General features: G+C 50.8%; 2 protein-coding genes across 2 annotated transcripts; both read left to right on the forward strand.

The window, feature by feature from the left end:
* The first annotated feature begins 4,375 nt into the window (after positions 1-4,375).
* On the forward strand, positions 4,376-5,311 carry LOC106841096 (olfactory receptor 226-like). The gene has a single exon (XM_070504500.1). It carries the CDS (start codon positions 4,376-4,378, stop codon positions 5,309-5,311), a length of 936 nt encoding a protein of 311 aa, XP_070360601.1.
* Positions 5,312-12,607: 7,296 nt separating this feature from the next.
* On the forward strand, positions 12,608-13,835 carry LOC123283271 (olfactory receptor 13A1-like). The gene has a single exon (XM_070520334.1). It carries the CDS (start codon positions 12,725-12,727, stop codon positions 13,697-13,699), a length of 975 nt encoding a protein of 324 aa, XP_070376435.1. The 5' UTR covers positions 12,608-12,724; the 3' UTR covers positions 13,700-13,835.
* Positions 13,836-20,125: the final 6,290 nt, after the last annotated feature.

A 20,125-nucleotide genomic window follows, 5' to 3' on the forward strand; every position in this document is an offset into this window, starting at 1 on the left:
ATGGATGAATACCTCACACAAAAGGGAGAGGCTGTCAGGTTGGATGCAAAGGCAAGACCCAACTAAATGCTGCCTACAAGAAACAGAAGTTAAACAGAAAGACGCACACAGATTTAAAGTAAAAGAATGGTAAAAGATAAACAATGCTCACACTACCCAAAGAAAGCTAGAATTAAGTAATATCAGACAAAGTAGATTTCAGAGCAACAAATATTAGGGACAAAGGAAATCATTTCAAAACAATAAAGAGATCAATTCTTTAGGAGGACAAAACAACCCTAAACCTGTATGCACCTAATAACAGCCCGAAAATGCAGGAAACAAAAACCAACAGAACCTCAAATCCACAATCACAGCCATAGATTTCAGAACAAGGAGACAAAATCTGCAAAGATATAGGAGATTCAACACCACTGTCAACCAGCCTGACCTGATCGACACCCCACATCGACAGTGAATGCGCAGTCTTTCTGGGTGGACACAGGTCATTTACCAATGTAGACCCATATTCTAGGTCAAAATAAATCTCAAATTTTAAAAGATTCAAAGTTACACAAAGCATATTTTCTGATCACAATGAAGTTAAAACGGAAATCGATAACAGAGAAATATCTCTGGAAAATCTCCAAATATTTGGAAATTAAATAACACACGTCCAGATAATCCATAGTCTGTGGATATAATGGAGACGACCCCCTGGACCTGCCTCAAAATCATGCTGAGCAGGAGCTGGAGACAAGAGGGGATGCCCTGTGGTCCCATTTACCTCACATTCAGAAAAACAAAACTGATCTACAAAGAAAAGAGGCCGAACTGTGGCTGCCTCGAAGTGGGGGACCAGGGGTCATCCGGGAAGAGGCGGCTGGGGGGTTCTGAAGTGAAAGGATTTTGTGTCTTGAGGAGGTGTCAGCTCCGTGCCATGTGCATTTGTCAAAACTCATCAGACCTAACAGCAAGGTCTGTGCACTTTACTGTGTAAATCACATCAATAAGGAAACTCAGGAAGGACGTGAGAGAAGTCCTGCAAATCCTAAGGAAAAGAGCGGGCCATGGGGGAAGACACACAGGCAGCCCAGAGAAGCAGAGACCACGTGGATTCCAACGGATTAGAGAAGAGGAAAAGCAAATGCACCGCAGGAGGCCTGCTTTTACCCGCTAGATGGGCAAAGACTGAGAATCCCCACAGCTCCCGCTGGGATGACGCGGCTGAACGGTGGGAGTGTAAACTGTGGAGCCGCTTTGGGGAAAGAATTGGGCATTTTCTTGTCGAGTTCAACCCGACATTCCTGAGCCTAGAGGTGGCTCCAAGAGGAACGCTGGCCAGCACCCAGAACGAACCAGGAAGTGTGAGGTGGTCGCTCCAGGGAACGTGACACAGGGTCAGAATAAACGCAGCCAGCTGCGGAGAGCAAGCGTCGCAGTAACACAAAGGAGACCCAGAAGACGGCTCAGAGCAGACGCCTCTGCCGCAAGGTCTGAAACAGCCGCGCTGAGCAGCCCTTGTCTACGCTTAAAACGCTGTGAGAAGCAGGGAGCCCGCGGGCGGCCCTCTGAGCGGCGGGCCGGAGAGGGAAGGAGCTGAGGGCATTCGTCAGCGATTCTCTTGTGCTGAGAGAAGGTTTACAAGTGTTCAGCACGTCATTTTATAACTGAATGGATAATAAACGCCGTCCATGGAAAGACACAGAATGAAGCGGGAGGGCCACGAAGCTACCGGGCAGCATTCACCACCCCCCCCCCGCCCCGCCCTTGGACCCCAGGGGAGGGGCTTTGAGGCCCGGAGGGGCCAGCGCTCCCGGAGGGCCGGTGACAGGCAGCGCGCTGTTTGTGGCTGAGGAGACAGTGGGGAGCCCCAGAGCGGGGCGCCGGCGACACCTTCCCTCCACGGACCCTGCAGTGCGCCTCCACCAAGTGCTCTGAGCCCCGCAGGGGTGACAGTTTGCGATTAGAGCCCTCCAGACTCGGAGCAGAAGACGGGGGTGGGGACAAGGCCACTAACGAGCCCGATAAAAGCCACCTGGGTCCAGAGGCAGCGGCACCCGGCGAGACGCGCTGTGCTCCCCACAGACCCCGGCTCAGAGAGATGCAGAGACCGGCCGAGGCCTCACACCTTCTGCGAGGGGAGGTTCGGCTCCCTGGACCTGAGTCTTGAGGCAAAGGACCTGGGGAGGCCACGAGGACCGCACCTTCCGGGGTCTCCCAAAACCCGCAGCCAGGCTGGGCGGCACAGAAGCCGGGCACGGGCTCCCGAGCCCTCAGCCCGCGCCCTCAGCTGGGGATCCAAGCTGGCCACCGACCCAGGCTCTGCACACCCTTCGCAGGCCCAGCCTCCTCCCCTGCGTTGCTGACAGGTCTCGCTTCGCCAGGGATTTGGGGGACGGGCCTCAGTGCCCTGCGCACCCCGGCCTGTGCCCCACCAGCTCTGAGCATCCCCGCAGCCCCCTCCCCGCAGGGCTGAGCGCGTCTCAGGCGGCGGGGTCTCCGGAGCCCCGGCTCACCCAGCGAGTTCCCCTCCCGGGCGAGCCCGGAGCAGCCGTCAGCTCAGCCCGGCGCCGCCAGAGGAGGGGGCAAATCCCAGTCGACCGGACAAACCACACCGTCCGCGGGGATCTCCCTCCGCCTGCAGCGCGACCCCTGCCGCGCTCCGCAGACCCGACGGCGGCGTGAGGGGAGGCCCTGAGGCCCCACCGCCTCCTGAGACCCGCCACCCCTCAGACACCCAACTCCAGGGATGTCCTGGCATGAGAGTCCAAACAGCGCGGCCCCTCAGAGGCTCTGCGTAGACCGCTGCCGCCCATCCGCCAAAGGCCACTTTGCTGCTCAGAAAACACAGGCAAAGACCAAGGCTGGATCTCGGCCAGGTCCACGTGGGGACATAAAAAGGCGGGGATGAGCTTCCGCCCCCTCTGCAGACCCCTGGCCCACGCTTTGCTCACCCCTGGACAGCTGACAGAAGTGGTGTCCTTCCCGAGGGGTGAGAGGCCCTGGCCAGAGAGAGCTGGAGGAGCAGAACCCTGGGGGCCCACAGGGGTGAGGCCAGGAAAGTGCCAGGACACAGCAGGGGAAGGGACACCGGGCAGAGTGGGTCTTCTCTCATGCTGTGTGCCTGCACCTGGGTGTGTGTGCATGCACCTGTGTGTATGCATGTGTGCACCTGTGTGTGTGCATGGACTTCTGTGTGTGCACGCCTGGGTGTGTGCGCATGCACCTGTGTGTGTGCATGTGTGCACCTGTGTGTGTGCATGGACTTCTGTGTGTGCACGCCTGGGTGTGTGCGCATGCACCTGTGTGTGTGCATGTGTGCACCTGTGTGTGTGCATGGACTTCTGTGTGTGCACGCCTGGGTGTGTGCGCATGCACCTGTGTGTGTGCATGTGTGCACCTGTGTGTGTGCATGGACTTCTGTGTGTGCACGCCTGGGTGTGTGCGCATGCACCTGTGTGTGTGCATGTGTGCACCTGTGTGTGTGCATGGACTTCTGTGTGTGCACGCCTGGGTGTGTGTGCATGCACCTGTGTGTGTGCATGTGTGCACCTGTGTGTGTGCATGGACTTCTGTGTGTGCACGCCTGGGTGTGTGTGCATGCACCTGTGTGTGTGCATGTGTGCACCTGTGTGTGTGCATGGACTTCTGTGTGTGCACGCCTGGGTGTGTGTGCATGCACCTGTGTGTGTGCATGTGTGCACCTGTGTGTGTGCATGGACTTCTGTGTGTGCACGCCTGGGTGTGTGTGCATGCACCTGTGTGTATGCATGTGTGCACCTGTGTGTGTGCATGGACTTCTGTGTGTGCACGCCTGGGTGTGTGTGCATGCACCTGTGTGTATGCATGTGTGCACCTGTGTGTGTGCATGGACTTCTGTGTGTGCACGCCTGGGTGTGTGTGCATGCACCTGTGTGTATGCATGTGTGCACCTGTGTGTGTGCATGGACTTCTGTGTGTGCACGCCTGGGTGTGTGTGCATGCACCTGTGTGTGTACGCGTGTACCTGTGTGTGCATGTGCACCTCGGTGGATGAGGGGGTGCGCTAAGCACACGCCTGGCCATGCACCTGTGTGCTGGGCACAGAAGAGTGTGCACCTGAGTGTCTATGAGTGTGCAGGTGAGACGAGTATCTGCACAGACTGGTGGGTGTGAGCCCACAGCCCCCTTGCTGTCGTCAGCTCTGAGGAACCATGTGTTGGACTGAGGGGGGGACCACAAGGAAGCCCTGCGGCACCTCTGAGACCCCTTTGAGGAGGGCACAGTCCACCCACCCAGCTCTCACGACCCGGCCCTGCTGCCCAGTGAGGCAGCGGGCCTGGACCATCACACATCACACTCATGTCTCTGCCTTTCAGGGTGCCCACAAGTGACCTCTCTGCCAGGGAGGGCCATGAGCAACTCCACTGAGACCTTGGTGACGGAGTTCATTCTGCTGGGCTTCCCGGAGCTGTGCCACCTGCGAGGGCTGCTGTTCGGGTCATTCCTCATCGTCTACGTGGTGACCGTCCTGGAGAACCTGGTCATCGTGGTGACAGTCCGAGCCAGCCGCCAACTGCACACGCCCATGTACTTCTTCCTGGCCAACCTGTCAGTGCTGGAGACCCTCTACACCTCAGTCACCGTCCCCAAGTTGCTGGCTGGCCTCCTGGCATGGGCAAGGACCATCTCCTTCTCAGGATGCCTGACCCAGCTGTTCCTCTTCCTCTCACTCGGCTCCTCTGAGTGCTTCCTCCTGGCCACTATGGCCTGTGACCGGTACCTGGCCATCTGTCGCCCACTGCACTACCCAGCCATCATGGACGCAAGGCTGTGCCTGCACCTGGCCCTCACTGCCTGGCTGGGTGGCTTCCTGGCCTCCTTTGTGTCCACGGCTCTCATCTCCCACCTCAAGTTCTGTGGCCCTAACGTCCTCAACCACTTCTTCTGTGACATCTCGCCCCTGCTGCAGCTCTCCTGCACCGACACCACCGCCATCGAAGTCGTGGACTTCGCAGCAGCCCTGGCTGTGCTCTCAACCTCCCTGCTGGTGACCATGGTGTCCTATGGCCACATCCTGGCCACAGTGCTGAGGATCCCCGGGGCGGCCAGCCGCAGGAAGGCCTTCTCCACCTGTGCCTCCCACCTGGTGGTGGTGGCCATCTTCTACACCACCACCATCTTCATGTACGCCCGCCCTCACGCCATCAGCTCCTTCGACCTCAACAAGCTGGTGTCTGTGGTCTACTCGGTTGTGACCCCCCTGCTCAACCCCATCATCTACTGCCTGCGGAACCGTGACATCAGGGAGGCTCTGGCCAGACTCCTCCGGGCCCCTGGCCCCTCCTGAGCACCAGCTGCAGGAGGAAGAACTTCTGGATCCCTCCCCTCTCATCTGCTCAGTCGCTGGCCCACCACCAGGCAGGCCATGGCTCCCTCCCGCCAGTGCAGGGGCAACTTCCCCTCTTCCCCACCTCACCTCACCTAGGAAGGAGCTGCCAAAAGCACAGAGTGGCCCTGAGAGCATCTGGGCGAGCAGTGGAAATGCCAAAGGCTCCAGCCTCTCCCAGGCAGCATCAGCACCAGAGCCGGGGACAGCTCCTCAGCTCCCAGCAGCGCCCTCAGCCCAGGAAGAACTTGGTCTCAAACTCATAGGAGGGTCCTTCTGCACTGTCCTTCCCCAACCACCTGGGGTCTGCTCAGGTTCTGCGGTGGCCAGACCCTCTTCCTGGCCCTCCTGGGCCCTGTGTACCTTGTCCCAGAGCCCACTGGGATGGCCTCCTTTGCCTGAGGTCCCAGCTTGTCAGAGCAGACCCTGCGACCAACCCCAGCCAGCTGGACAGTGGACTAAGGGCTCCAGAGGAGTCCAGGCAGCGCCATTGGCCACACATTTGCCACCTTTCCTCAGAAACAAGAATTTTTCTTTATCTAAAACCTGATGGGTCTAACGAATAGATGGCAAACCATTCCTGGCTTTTCTGCCTTTTCTCTCTTCTCTGGTGCTTGGGGACAGAAATTAGGCTAATGCAGCACTTCCCTTCTTATTGGGCCATCGCCATTGGTCAGGGCGAGCACTTCTCTCACTTGATTTCATCTTTTTTTCCCACATTCCCATCCCATTCCCTTCATCACAGCCACCCAAGTAATAGGTTTAGTATATGTCCCTGGAGATATGCATGCGTTATCAATAGATGTGTCCTGTGCTTTGTGTGTGAGAGGTTTAAATTCATGTAAATGATTTTGCCCTGCAAATCTTCTCTTTCTTACTATTTTGCTTTATTTTGAGGTTATGTCATTAGGTACATGAAATTTAGAATTATCATCTTGGTCAGTTTAACCTTTTATCATTATGAAGTGTTGCTCTTTGTGTCCAGTAATGCTTTTTGCCATAATCTGTAAGGCTTAAAGTCTACTTTCTCTGACAATACAGCTACATCAGCTTCCCTTTCATTAGTATTTATTTGCATAATATATATTTCTATCTGCGCTGGTTATTAATCTGTCGTCTCTTACCTTCTAACCACCCTTCTATTGTCAGCTCTGTGATGCTGGAGCTGGAACTCTGCAAACCACATTTCTGCTTTGCCAGCTGCTGCCTGTTTCTGTTGAGAAGTCAGCTGTTTGTTTTATTTTTACTCTTTTTAGGTAATTGCATTTCCCACACTTCTGGAAGCTTTTAACGTCTTCTTCTTGTGTTTGGTTTCCAGGGTATGTTTCTCTTTGGGTTTGTCATGCTCGGAGTCTGTAATGCTTCTAGAATTCGTGACTTGCTTCCTCTCATCAGTTTTTGAAAATTACCACCATTGTTTCCGTAAACACTGCGTCTGCCTCATTCTTTCTCTCCTCGCCTTTTGGTTCCAATAGTACGTGGATGTCAAGATCTTTTTGTAGTGTCCCCTCTGCCTTCTATCAGCCTGTTCTGTGTGCTGTATGATTTTTTTCCTCTCTGTGCTTTCTTCTGGATATTTTCTTCTGATCTTCCAGGTTACGAATTCTCTCTAGTCATAGCTAATCTGCTGTGTTCTTAAACGTATTTTTTTTAGTTCTACATTTCCTTTTGGTTCTTCTTACAGTTTCCCATTCTCCATCAAAATTCTCAACTTGTTTTCTTCCTGTAGACATGAACAAGCTCCCACAGTCTGTTGGCGATGCCCTTCTTCTCTTGTGCTGGTGTCTCTGTTCCTCGCCAAGACTGGGTAGTTTTATCACTGTGGCTTTTCCACACCATCTTCATATCTGACAGGGTGAGTCCCATGTCTTTGGTCTTCTTTTTCAAAATTAGTTATGCTAGACCTTTATTTTTCCATATGGCCTCAGATCCCTCGGGTTCTGTATTAGTCCACTAGGGCTGCCATGACAAAGTTGCCAGGCCAGGAGCTTAAACAACAGGCATTCATCCTCTCACAGTCCTGGAGGCTGGAAGTCTGAGACGAGGCGTCACAGGCTTGGTTCCTCCTGAGGCCTCTCTCCTTGGCGTGTAAATGCCGTCTTCTCCCTGCGTCTTCCCACGCTTGTCCCTGTGTGTGTGCCTGGCTCTTATAAAGACACCAGTCAGATTGGATTAGGGCGCACCCCAATGACTTCATTTTACCCTAATTTCCTTGGTAAAGACCCCATCTCCAAATACAGCCACATCCTGAGGTCCTGGGGGTCAGGACTTCAACATATCAATGAGGAGGAGGGAAATACAATTCACAATTCAGCCTAGAGCAGGTTCCTTTAAAACTTCCGCAGACATTTTTATTGGAATGTCTTTGAATTTATGGGATAATTTGTGGAGAATTTTCACACAAAATTGTCACCTTCACAATATTAAGTTCACAATACAAGTACTACCCTTGTTTACTCCTCCGTTTATGCAGCTTCATGTTCTTTAATAATTTTTTTGCCATAGAGATCTTTTGCATTGTGGAAGGTTACTTATAGTGTTGGTTGCTACTGTGAATGGCATTTTATTACATGTTTTCTAGCTATTTCTTGTTCGGGTACAGAAATTTTATTTTATCAAGTCTAAGATACACATGTGGCTGCAAGTCAGAGCCTCCAGGTAGCAGTCGCTACACAAACAGGGGAAGAGTCAGGCAATGGCGGTGCAGGGGCCGTGGAGCAGCCTAGTGGTGCGTCTGGCCTGGATCTTCCCTTCTTCCACCCACTCAGCCTGCGTATTCAGCACCCTGCGGTCTTCACGGGGCAGCGGCAACGCCTGGCACTGAGTCCACAGCCTAGGAGAAGATCACGCACGTTCTGCGTAGCCCTCTTTTTCAGGAGCTAAACCTCTCCCAAGCACCCTCTCTGTATCCTCCAGCTTTGGGTGGCAGGTGAGAAGTCAGTGTCACGTGCTCAGCGTCTGTGGGCAGGCATGACTGTCAGGGCTGCCAGTCTGCAGAGTCTGCCACTCTTCGATGCAGCATTTTCTTCCTCTTAGCCGTTCTGCCAATATCTTGTTAACAGAAGCAGTGAAAGCAGGCCATCTTTTCTTGTTCATATTTTTGAAGGGAGTACATCTAAAGGCTTTCCATTAAGTATAACGTCGTCTGAGGCTTTTTAAAATATGGCCTTTATCAAGTTAAAAATTCACTTCTGGGGCTTGCCCTGTGGCCGAGTGGTTAAAGTTTGCATGCTCCACTTCGGCGGCCCGGGGTTTCAACAGTTCAGATCCCAGGCAGGGACACGGCACTGCTCATCAGGCCACGTTGAGGCGGCGTCCCCACATAGCACAACCAGAGGCACTCACAACTATAATATACAACTATGTACTGGGGGCCTTTGGGGAAAAGGAAAAAAAAGAAGATTGGCAACAGTTGGTAGCTCAGGTGCCAATCTTTAAAAAAAAAATTCACTTCTATGACTACATTTCTTGGCGTTTCTCCCCCACAAAAGAGCTTGGCTCTTTTCATATACTTATTGGCTGCTTATGTATCTTCTTTGGAGAAATTTCTATTCAGATCCTTCACCTTGTTTTATAATCGAGTTGTTCATGTTTATATTATTCAATCGTAATAGTCTTTTTTAAATTCTAGATATAAGTCTCTTATCAAATGTATGATTTGCAAATATTTTCTCCTATTTGGTTGCCTGTCTTTTCAATTTTTTGTAGTGTCCTTAAACACTGAAGGTTTTAAATTTTGAAGTCCAATTAATCTATTTTTCTTTTATTTGCCAGTCCTTTTCGTGTTACATCAAAGAAACCATTGCCAACTCTGAAGTCATGATGATATACCCCTACATTTTCTTCTAAGGGTTTTATGGTTTTAGTTCTTTGGTTTTTGACCCTTTTTAGTTACTTCTTGTACATGGTGTGAGGTGTGGGTCCAACTTCATTATTTTCCATGTGTATGTCCAGTTGTCCCAACACCACTTGTTGAAAAGACTATTCCTTCCTCACTGAATTGTCTTGGTAGCTTTGTCAAAGTCAGTTGGCCATAGTTATGTGGGTTTATTTCTGGACTCTTGGTTATGTTCCATTGATCCATATGTCTGTCCTTTTGCCAGTGCCACACTGTCTTGATTACTGTAGCTCTGCAGGAAGTTTGAAGTCAGGAAGTGTGTTGTCGGGTCCGTCAGCATCGTGCTGAGCCTCGCTGGTGGGCCGCCTGCTGCCCTGTGGATCTGGAAACCCCCAGAGGAGAGAGACTCCTGCACTGTTGTGAGCATCCTCACAGCCCTGAGGCCAGTCTACCCGTGTGGCAGGTGCTCGCTGGTTGTTATTAACCAATGATTCGCACAGATACTGAGGCTCCTGCGTTACACATATGGCTACGTGTCACGGGCCTTGAGATAAACTAGGGTTGCAGGGCCCCTTGACCACTGGTTATTTATATGAATCAACGTCATCCCTTTCAGAAAACCGTGTGTCAATCAGGAAAATCAGACACAGCTGAAGTTACATCGAGTCTGAATAAATCAGAAGAATTGTTCCAGTCTTGAGCTGCTGACACTACTGCGTTGACTGTCCCATGAGACAGAGGATTATTGGTCAGAGGTTAAAAATACGTGCTGACTGATTGAGTTGGAGGCTTGGGACCAGTGGCTGTTTCTTCTGTGAAGTTAAGGACCACTGTAAATTAACCACGGCCCCTCTGTTGGTTCCCTTGCAATTTCTAAGACTAATTTCTATGTGTCACATTCTGAACTTGGTCACTAAGATAAACGGTGAGACTCTCCTTGTGCGTGATGTTTTCTCAGCTCTACATGCTGGGCACGTTGGAAACAGAGCCCCAGCAGGTGCCCTGTCCATCCGTTGTGGGCCTTTGACCCCGCAGGGGAAGGTGTCAGCTAAAGTGAGCTCTCCGCGCCTCGTCACCCACTGCCAGGGGCCCCGCTGAGGCTCGGGTTGGGGTGGGGACTGCCAGTGCTGATTCTCTCAGACTCTCTGTCCTCAAGGGCAGGACGCTGTGTCCCCTGACCCTGAGGCGCCCAGCATCGGGCTCAGCACTTGAAACTGGTGGTGGAAAAACCCACCTCATCAGGCCAACATCAGCGGCGAAAGTCAGGGGGACCATGTGTCTCCTGATAGGACGAGATGAGGACGGCAGCGCACCTCTGTAGTGTGTCTCCCAAAACCCACCCCCTGGTGTGATCGTGGGAAAAACAGCGGACAATCCCCATGAGGGCCACTCTGCAGAACACCTGACCAGCTCTCCACAAAGCTGGCAGGGTAGACACAACCACGGGAAGTCTGAGAAACCGCCAGCTAGAGGACCCTGACTGTCCCGTGGAGTCCAGACGGGAGCCCGGACAGAGAAGGGACGCTGGGTGAAAACAAAGGCAATCTGCACAAACCATGGACTTTAGCCGACAAACATATCAATATTGGTTCATTAATGACAACCAGCACATCACACTCTGTCCCATGTCGAAAGTTGGGAAACTGGGTGTGGGGCCTCAGGGACTCTCCATGCCGTCTTCTCCAAATTTACGGAAATCTAACAGCTGTTCTAAAAACTGAAGTCTGTTTCAAACGAATCGCGTCCTTCCTGCAGGGATTGGCGCACTCAGCTCTCCTCTGAGATCTGCCGGGGGAGAGACCCTTGGCAGAGGAGCTGTCAGCTCATGCGTTCACATGGAGGCGGCTACCTGGGATCCTGACCCCTGGGGCCACAGGCACCCTGGCCCTTCTGTGCCCACAGGGCCCCTGTTTACCTCCAGGTGGGGGTAATTGATCCCTGAGAGCCGGGCCTGGGGGGCCTTTGAGCTCCCCAGCACCTCAGGTCCACCCAGGGGGACGGACTCCGCTTAAAGGTCCTCAGCACACAAAGGAGCCACTGACCTGGGAGAGACGGCTGCAGCCTCACACAGTGTCTCGTTTCCACCAGAGGAAGAACTTCCCGTCTTTCTGTGAAGATGTGAGCATCTCACATGTAGCCGGGAGCCGAGCGAGCAGCCCCTTCATTCCCAGTGAGCAGCTGTCCGTCACGGCCTCGCCCCTGCCTTTTGGACTGCCTGCCCTAATTTTCCCTTTGCTGGTTCTGAATGGACATTTGCTTGTGCCCTGAGCTGTTTTATTGTGGAAAAATGACATTCAACTCGCTTTGCTCGTGGCCTTTGCGGCTTCAGTTTGAGGTGGCAGAGCCCCCAGGGAGCTCCGCGCGTCTGCTGGGCTGCCTCCTGTCTGCGCAGATCAGAGCGAGGGAGACCCAAGCAGCGTGGCCTGGTCTCTAAGTAGGTCGGAGGCTTTCAGGGACGCCACAGCCTGAGGCCCCTCCCCAGCGGGGAGCCCGCAGCGCGGGTTCCAGTGAATCTGCTGCAAGCCTCGCTGGGCAGCAGACACAGGCACCTGGGGTGTGTGAGGGGGGCCCAGTGGCTCAGATGCTGCAGCTGAGGGTCTGTGGGATTCACGCTTGCACAGGACAGGTCCGGCCGACTGCTGAGAAGGGGTGCGTGTGGCACTGGGCGGTGCCAGCAGTGACCAGCGCTCGGGAAGCCCTGTCCTGGGGGCTGATGGGTGTGTCAGCTGAGGCCACAGGGCTGCACTGAGCTGGGACTCTGCCTTTCCTCCCTGAACCCTGGCCCCTGGCCCGGCCTGACCCCGTTGAGGAGACAAGCTTGCTGCCCAGCCCAGGCAGGGGACGGGTTAGAACCAGGAGGTCGGCTGATCTGCACCCCTGCCCCTCTCTCGGGGTCTGCCCTCTCTGCAGAGGTGGGGGGAAGGGGAAGGCAGCTGTGGCTTCCACTAAAGGACTGTGGCCGGGCCGATCCACAGCCGACTCTGGCAGCCGAGGGCGACCTTCCCAGGAGCACCCGAGCCCTCTGGTGCCCAGGCTCCCCTACCTCCAACACACTGTGCCCCCTGAGTGCCCACCTCGCAGCCCCCACAGTGAAAATGCCCTCCTGTCCCTGATGCCCAGCCCCGTGATGATTGGGTTTCCTTTGGGAACCTGGGTCCTTCTGGCTTGCCGACGGGGCCCTCCACACTCTGAGGCAAGACCGAGCACAGCAAGCAGCTCCTCCCCACTGGGTGCCACAGGAAACGTTCACAGTCAGTGAGGACAGGTCACGCTGACCCTTCTGTGTGATTTACGGGGTGGTGCTGACCCAGCAACAACCAGGTTGTCTCAGGGGGGAGGTGCCTGCATGGCTGGGAGGGCCCAGGGCTCTGGGGTGGACGCTGTTCTCTGACTGTCTCCCTGGGAGCAGGACCCTCGCTGACCCCTGATTTTGTGCTCCTGCAGCAAGGTGCGGAGAGCCAGCACCCCCGCAGAGGCCGTCCGCCGCCCCGTGCCTCCCTCTGCCGGGCAGCTGTGTCCAGACACCCAGCCTCACGATGGCCGCAGACAACTGCATGGCCATGGAGGAGTTTGTCCTGCAGAGCTTCTCACAGGCCCCTGGGCTGCGGGGCCTCTTCTTGGCCTTGTTCCTCCCCCTGTACCTAGGGGCTCTCGCAGGAAACACGCTCACTGTCGTGGCCATCAGCCTGCACCCGGGCCTCCACACCCCGATGTGCTTCTTCCTCACCAACCTGGCCGTCCTGGACACTGTCTGCACGTCGACTGTTCTCCCCAGATTGCTGGAGAACCTGGTGGAGAAGGGTGGCACCATCTCCTATGGGGGCTGCATGACCCAGCTCTTCTTCCTGATGTGGTTTCTGGGGGCCGAGCTCCTGCTGCTCATGCTCATGGCCTATGACCGCTACGTGGCCATCTGCCGCCCGCTGCACTACCGCAGGCTGATGAGCTGGCCCGTGTGCGCCCTGCTGGCGGGCGGCGTGTGGACGGTCAGTGCATTCAGCACCTCTGTGCTCACTGGCCTGATGACAAGGCTGAGTTTCTGTGGCCCTAATCAGATCCGTCACTTTCTGTGTGAAGTCCCCACGCTGCTGCTGCTCTCCTGCAGCCCAACGACCCTGAATGACATCATGATCGTCATCGCAGACGTCTACTTTGGCGTGGTCAACTTCCTGCTCACCCTGGCGTCCTACGGCTGCATCATCGCCAGCATCCTGCGCGTCCGCTCGGCTGCAGGCCGGCGGCGGGCCTTCTCCACCTGCTCCTCGCACCTCCTGGTGGTCACCTTGTGCTACTCCACCGTCGTCTACACCTTCATCCTCCCGGGCTCTGGCTCCTCCATGGAAAACGGCAAAGTGGTTGCCTTGCTATACACAGCAGTCAGCCCCACCCTGAACCCCCTCATCTACTCTCTGCGGAACAAGGACGTCAAAGTGGCCCTCAGGAGGGTGCTTCCTGCGTCCGGCAAAGGAAGGGAAAGGCCCAGGTGGAATTTGCAGGTGTCAACCAGCTAACTTCAAGATAGGACTTGGAGAGTGTGCTGCAATAGCCCAGAGCAGGAAGGTGCTAATGGGATGGGTGTATGCACGATGTGCCTCCCCAGGGAGCTGCCCTGTGTTCCATGTGGCCCTTCAACCGAGCGCCTGAGGCCCGAAGGGTGGATGCTGTCAGGATTGCAGGGGGGCCGGGAGGCCGGGGAGAGCCAGGGGCGAGGGGAAGAGCAGGAGATCCAGTGGGGCCCACTCAACCCCCTCCCCTCCAGCATCCTGCTGATGAGTTTTCCCCAGCACCTGACACCTGGAGCAACGCTGGACCCTGCAGCCGCAGGGCGCTGCTGGCCACCTCCCCTCTCAGAGTCTGGGGTGCATGTTCAGGAGAGATCCAAGAGTCAGACTTGCCCGGTGTGCACACGGCCTGGTTCGTTCTGACTGGAGTCTCCTGATACCCCGCTGTGGACGCCTGTCCCACATCCTGATCCTCCGACCCAACTCGTCTTGGTGTGAGGTCTGGGAAAACACAAGGTGGCTGCTTCCCTGTGTCTGTGACGTTTCATGGTCCTGGCACCACAGGCAGGGTGGGAGAGGATGTGACCCAGCCTTCCATTCACTGACCTGTAGAAAGGAGGTGTGGCTTGCTTGCTTTCTTTCCTCTCTAAAAAGGGCACCTTCATCCTTCACCCAAGAAACTTTGCCGTGGCAGGAAAGAGTTCTCTTTGATTCTCAATCTGCACGAAGCTCCAACTCATTAACATTTGCAGGGACATCCAAATGTGCAGCGACAGCTGGTGCCTCCCCTGGAGCACAGAGGCGTTGCTGGAACTGCCGAGCTCATGCTGAGCGGACGTGGGAAGCTGCCCGGGGGTCCTCCTCAAACCTTGCTCAACAGTCAAAGCCACCTGCCTCAGCCCTCCAGCCCCATCCAGTTGTGAGAGCCACAATTATGGAAAACTTCTTCTTTTATATTTGAGTATGTTTATGTATTCTTCCTTCCAGTTTTGTTGAGATGTAATTGACATAAGCACTGTCTCAGTGTAAGGTGTGCGGCATAATGACTTGACTTACCTTGTGAAAGGATTACCACAATAAGTTTATCTTATTGTATCAATATCTCTTAGAGATACAAGAAAAGAAGAAAAAACTATATTGTCTTTCCTTGTGATGACAACACAGGATCTACTCTCTTAGCAACTTTCCTCTATAACATACTCCAGTGGCGGCTATAGTCACCATGTTGTATGTCACATCCCCAGTACTTTTTATCTCACAACTGGAAGTTCGTACCTTTTGATCACCTTCACACAATTCCCCACCTCTTACCCCATGACTCTGGGAACCTCTAATGTGATCTCTTTTTCTATGAGCATGAGGTGTTTTTTAGATTCCACATATAACTGAGGTTTTACAGTATATGTCTTTCTCTTTCTGACTTATTTCACTTAGCGTAATGCCCTCAGGTCCATCTATTTTGTTGCAATGGCAAGATTTCCATCTTTTTATGGCTGAATGGTATTGCCGTGTGTGCGTGTGTTCTCTGCATCCATTCATCTCTTGATGAACACTAAGGTCATTTCCATGCCTTGGCTGTTGTGAATAATGCTGCGCTGATCACGGGGTGCAGGTGTCTCTTTGACATAGTGATTTCATTTCCCCTGGAAGTGGAATTGCTGGATCAGAGGGTAGGTCTACTTTTAACTTTCTGAGGAAACTCCATCCTGTTTTCCATAGTGGCTGCGCCAATTTACATTCCTACTAACAGCGCACAAGCATTCCCTTTCTCCGCAGCCTCACTAACACTTCTTCTCTTTCCGACACGAGTCACTCTAACAGGTGTGAGGTGATAACTTGCTGTGGTTTTGATTTGCGTTTCCCTAATGACCAGTGATGTTGAAGCACCTTTTCACACACCTGTCGGCCATTTGAATATCTTCTTTAGAAAAATATCTATTCAAGTCCTTTGAATTAAAATATCCATTTTTTAATTGGATATTTGTTTTTCTGCTATTGAGTTGTATCTGCTCTTTATAGATCTTGGCTATTAACCCCTTATCAGATCGATGATTTACAAATGTTTCCTTCCATTCTGTAGCTTGTCTTTTCATTTTGTTGATCATGTCTTTTGCTGTACAGAAGCTTTTTAGTTTGATGTAGTCCGACTTGTTTATTTTTGATTGCGTTGTTTGTGGTTAATTGTCATATCTGAAAAATTGTTGCTAAGCCCCATGTTCAGGGGCTTTTTTCCTATATTTCCTCTAGGAGCTGTAGGCTTAAGGTCTTACATCTAAGTCTTCAATCCATTTCAAGTTAATTTTTGTGAGTGGTATATGATAGAGATCCAGTTTCTTCCTTTTGCATGTGGCTGTCCAGTTTCCCCAGCACCATTTATTGAGGAGACTGTCTTCTCCTTTGAGTATTCTTGGCTCCTTTGTCAAATATTAGTTGACCGTATATGCTGCGATAATTTCAGGGCTCTTGATTCTGTTCCAGTGGTAAAGGTGTATTTTTATGCCAGTACCATACTGCTTTGATTACTCTAGCTTTAGAATATAGCTTGAAATCAAGAAGTGTTTTGCTTCCTGCTTTGTTCTTCTTTCTCAGGATTGCTTCAGTTAATCGGGGTCTTTTGTTGTTCCATATAAATTTTAGGATTCCTTTTTCTAGTTCTGTAAGAAATGCCTCTGGAAACTTGATGGGGATCGCATTGAATCCATAGATGACTTCTGTAGTATTGACATTCTAACCATGTTAATTCTTCCAACCCATGACCATCGGATACCTTTCCATTTATTTGTGTCTTTGATTTCTTTCATCAATATCTTGTAGTTTTCATTGTACACTTCTTTCACCTCCTTGCTTGAATTTATTCCTAAGTATTTTATTGTTGTTGATGCTATTGTAAATGGGATCGTTTGATTGATTTCTTTTTCAGGCAGTTTGTCATTCACATATAGAAACACTACCAATTTTTCTATATTAATTTTGTATCCTGAAACTTGACTGAATTTCTTGTTAGGTCTAACATTATTTTGGTGGAATCTCTAGGATTTTCTATGTATAAAATCATGTCATCTGCAAATAGAGACCATTTTACTTCTGCCCTTCATGTTCTGCCACCTGTTATTTCTTTTTCTTTCCTGGTTGCTCTGGCTAGGACTTCCAGGACCGAGTTGAATAGGAGTGGTGAGTGTGGGCACGCTTGTCTTGTTCCTGATGTTAGAGGAAAAGCTTTCAACCTTTCACGTTGAGTATGATGTTAGCTGTGGGTTCCACATATATGGCCTTTGTTGTGTTGAAGTACATTCTCTCTATACATAATTTGTTCAGAGTTTTTGTCATGAAAGGATGTTGAATGTTGTCAAATGCTTTTTCTGCGTCGATTGAGATGATATGATTTTTTTATTTCTATCACTGTGATGTATCATATTTATTGATTTGTGTATGTTGAACCATCCTTGCATCCCAGTGATGAATCCCAATTCATCATGGTAAATGATCTTTCAGGATGCTGCTGGATTTGTTGTGTGAGTATTTATTGAGAATTTGTCCATCTATATTCATCGGAGATATTGGCCTGGAGTTTTCTTCTCTTGGAGAGTCCTTTTCTGGCTTGGGTTCAGGATAACACTGGCCTCTCAAAATAAGTTTGTGAGTGTTCCATCCTCTTCAGTCTTTTGGAAGAGTCTGAGAGGCACTGGCCTTAATTCTTCTCTAAGTGTTTGGTAAAACTCACCAGTGAAGTCATCTGATCCTAGGCTTTTCTTTATTGGGAGATTTTTGATTACCGATTCAGTCTCCTTCCTAGTAATGGTCTTTCAGATTTTCTATTCCTGATTCAATCTTTGTCAGTTGTATATTTCTGAGAATTTATCCATTTCTTCTGTGTTGGTCAGTCTTTTGGTATATAATTCTTCATAGTATCCTCTTATGACCCTTTGTATTTCTGTGGTATAAATTGTAAAGTCTCCTGTTTCACTTATAATTTTGTTGGTTTGGATCCTCTCTCTTTTGTCTTGGTTAGTCTTGCTAATGGTTTGTCAATTTTGCTTATCTTTTCAAAGAATCAGCTCCTAGTTTTGTTAATGTTGTCAATTATTTTTCTATACTGCATTTCATTTATTTCTGCCCTAATCTTTATTATTTCCTCCCTTCTTCTAACTGTGGGCTCAATCTGATCTTCTTTTTCTAATTCCTGGAGGTGTAAAGTTAGGTGATCTATTTGAGGACTCTCATTTTCTTGATGTCGGAGTTGATAGCTATCAGCTTCCCTCTTAGAACTGCTTTTTCTGCATTCCATAAGTTTTGGTGTGCTGTGTTTCCTTTTTCGTTTGTCTCAAGCTACTTTTTTATTTACCCTTTATTTTTGGTCTATTGGTCATCCAGGAAAGTGTTTTTTCATTTCCACATATTTGTGAGTTTTCCAGTTTTTCTCCAGTTACTGATTTTGAGTTTCATACCATTGTGGTCAGAGAAGTTACTTGGTATGATTTCAATCTTCTTGAATTTGATAACACTTGTTTTGTGGCTTAACATATGATCTATATGATCTATATAACGTATGTATCATATGTGCACAAGAATGTGTATTCTGCTGTTGCAGGATAGAATGTAGTGTATATTTCTATTAGGTTCATTTTGTCTATCATGGTGCTCAATTCTGTTTTCATATCGATTCTCTATCTGGATGATCTATCCATTGTTGAGAGTGGGATATTAAAATCTCCAACTACTATTGTATTACTGTTTATTTCTCCTTTTAGTTCTGCTAGTTTTTGCCTCATATATTTAGGTTTGGGTTTTTTTTAAAGTTTGACACCTGAGCTAACAACTGCTGCCAATCTTTTTTTTTCTGCTTTATCTCCCCCAAATCCTCCCAGTATATAGTTGTATATTCTAGTTGTGAGTGTCTCTAGTTGTGGCATGTGGGACACTGCCTCAATGTGGCCTGATGAGCGGTCCCATGTTCACACCCAGAATCCGAACCAGCGAAACCCTGGGCCGCTGCAGCAGAGCATGCAAACTTAACCACTCAGCCACAGGGCTGGCCCCTAGGTTCTCTTATGTTGAGTGCATAAATATTTACAATTGTTATATCTTCTTGATGCCTTTACCCCCTTATCATTACATAATGACCTTCTTTATCTCTCTTTTCCTGTTTTTAGTATAAAGTCTATTTTGTCTGATATAAGTATAGCTTCCCCTACGTTTCTGGTTACCATGTGCTTGAAATATCATTTCCCATCCCTTAACTGTCAGTCTCTGTGTGCCTTTAAAGAAGCTAAAGTGAGTTTCTTGTAGGCAGCATACTGTTTTCTAATCCATTCACTCAGCCCTTTTATGTCTTTTCCTTGGAGAATTTAATCTATTTACATATAAAGTAATTATTGATCATGTAATGATTGATAGGTAAGGACTTACTATCGCCATTTTGTTAGTTATTTTCTGACTGCTTGGGGGAGCCATTGTTCCTTGCTTCCTCTCTTGCTGTCTTCTGTTGTGACTTGATAACTTGTGGTATCCTCATGCTCCACTTCTGTGTCACATCTGTTTGTGTAACTACTCTGTTTTTCCCTCGTGGTTACCGTGAGGCTTACAGAGAATACTCTAAGGTTATAGCGCCCTACTTTAAACTGACAACAACTTCACTTTGATAGCGTTCCTAATCTCCACACTTTTACCTCTCCCCATTGCATTTTTGCTTTTTGATGTTACTGTTTACATGTTTTTATGTTGTGTTCTTCACCAGTCCACTCAGCTTGGGGTTCTGGATGTGTCGGCCAGCAATGTCCTTGGGCTTGCTGTCAGGATCTAATTGTGAGTGAGGCCACTGCCCGAGCCCTCAGGTTGGCAGGGCTGCCGCTGGCTGAGAAGAGTCAGGTACAACTGCTGGCTTGCCTCCTTCCCCAAGTGTGGCTGTAGGATGAGTCCTGCAGTTGCTTGGGTTTTGGTCTGGCTTCCTCCACGGTTGGAAGTGGGTGCTACACACAGCAGTAAGTGGGGCTATGAATAAGCTTTCTCCCTGAGGAGTCAGCAGAATGTGCCCCAAGGACCGCACAGCTTGCTTTGGGGACCTGAATCAGGCGAGACTCTGCAATGATTTCTCTGGTCAGACAGGGCCACGAGTTTGGCTGTGCAGATGGGGAAGCCCCGGGCATGCTCCCTTCAAGCGCCACCATCAGCAGGACCGTGGGACGGGCTCCGGGGCTTCCTGTGCGCTCTGCTTAGTTTCCCGCTGGGGCAGGATGAAGGCTGTCTTCTGCGCTGGGCAGGGCACCCAGTTAGTTTCCCTGACTGGGTGGGGCCCCCACGTAGGCCCAAGGCCAGCAAGCCTCTTGTTTGGGATCAAATTGGGTGGAAGTGTGCACCATTTCCCTGGGCTGATGCGCCGCAGTCCTAGCTTTGAGGACGACTGCTGCTGCAGGCCAGGTTCCCTCCTCAAGTGCTACT

The sequence above is a fragment of the Equus asinus genome, chromosome 2 (assembly GCF_041296235.1).
Source record: "Equus asinus isolate D_3611 breed Donkey chromosome 2, EquAss-T2T_v2, whole genome shotgun sequence".
NCBI lineage: Eukaryota > Metazoa > Chordata > Mammalia > Perissodactyla > Equidae > Equus > Equus asinus.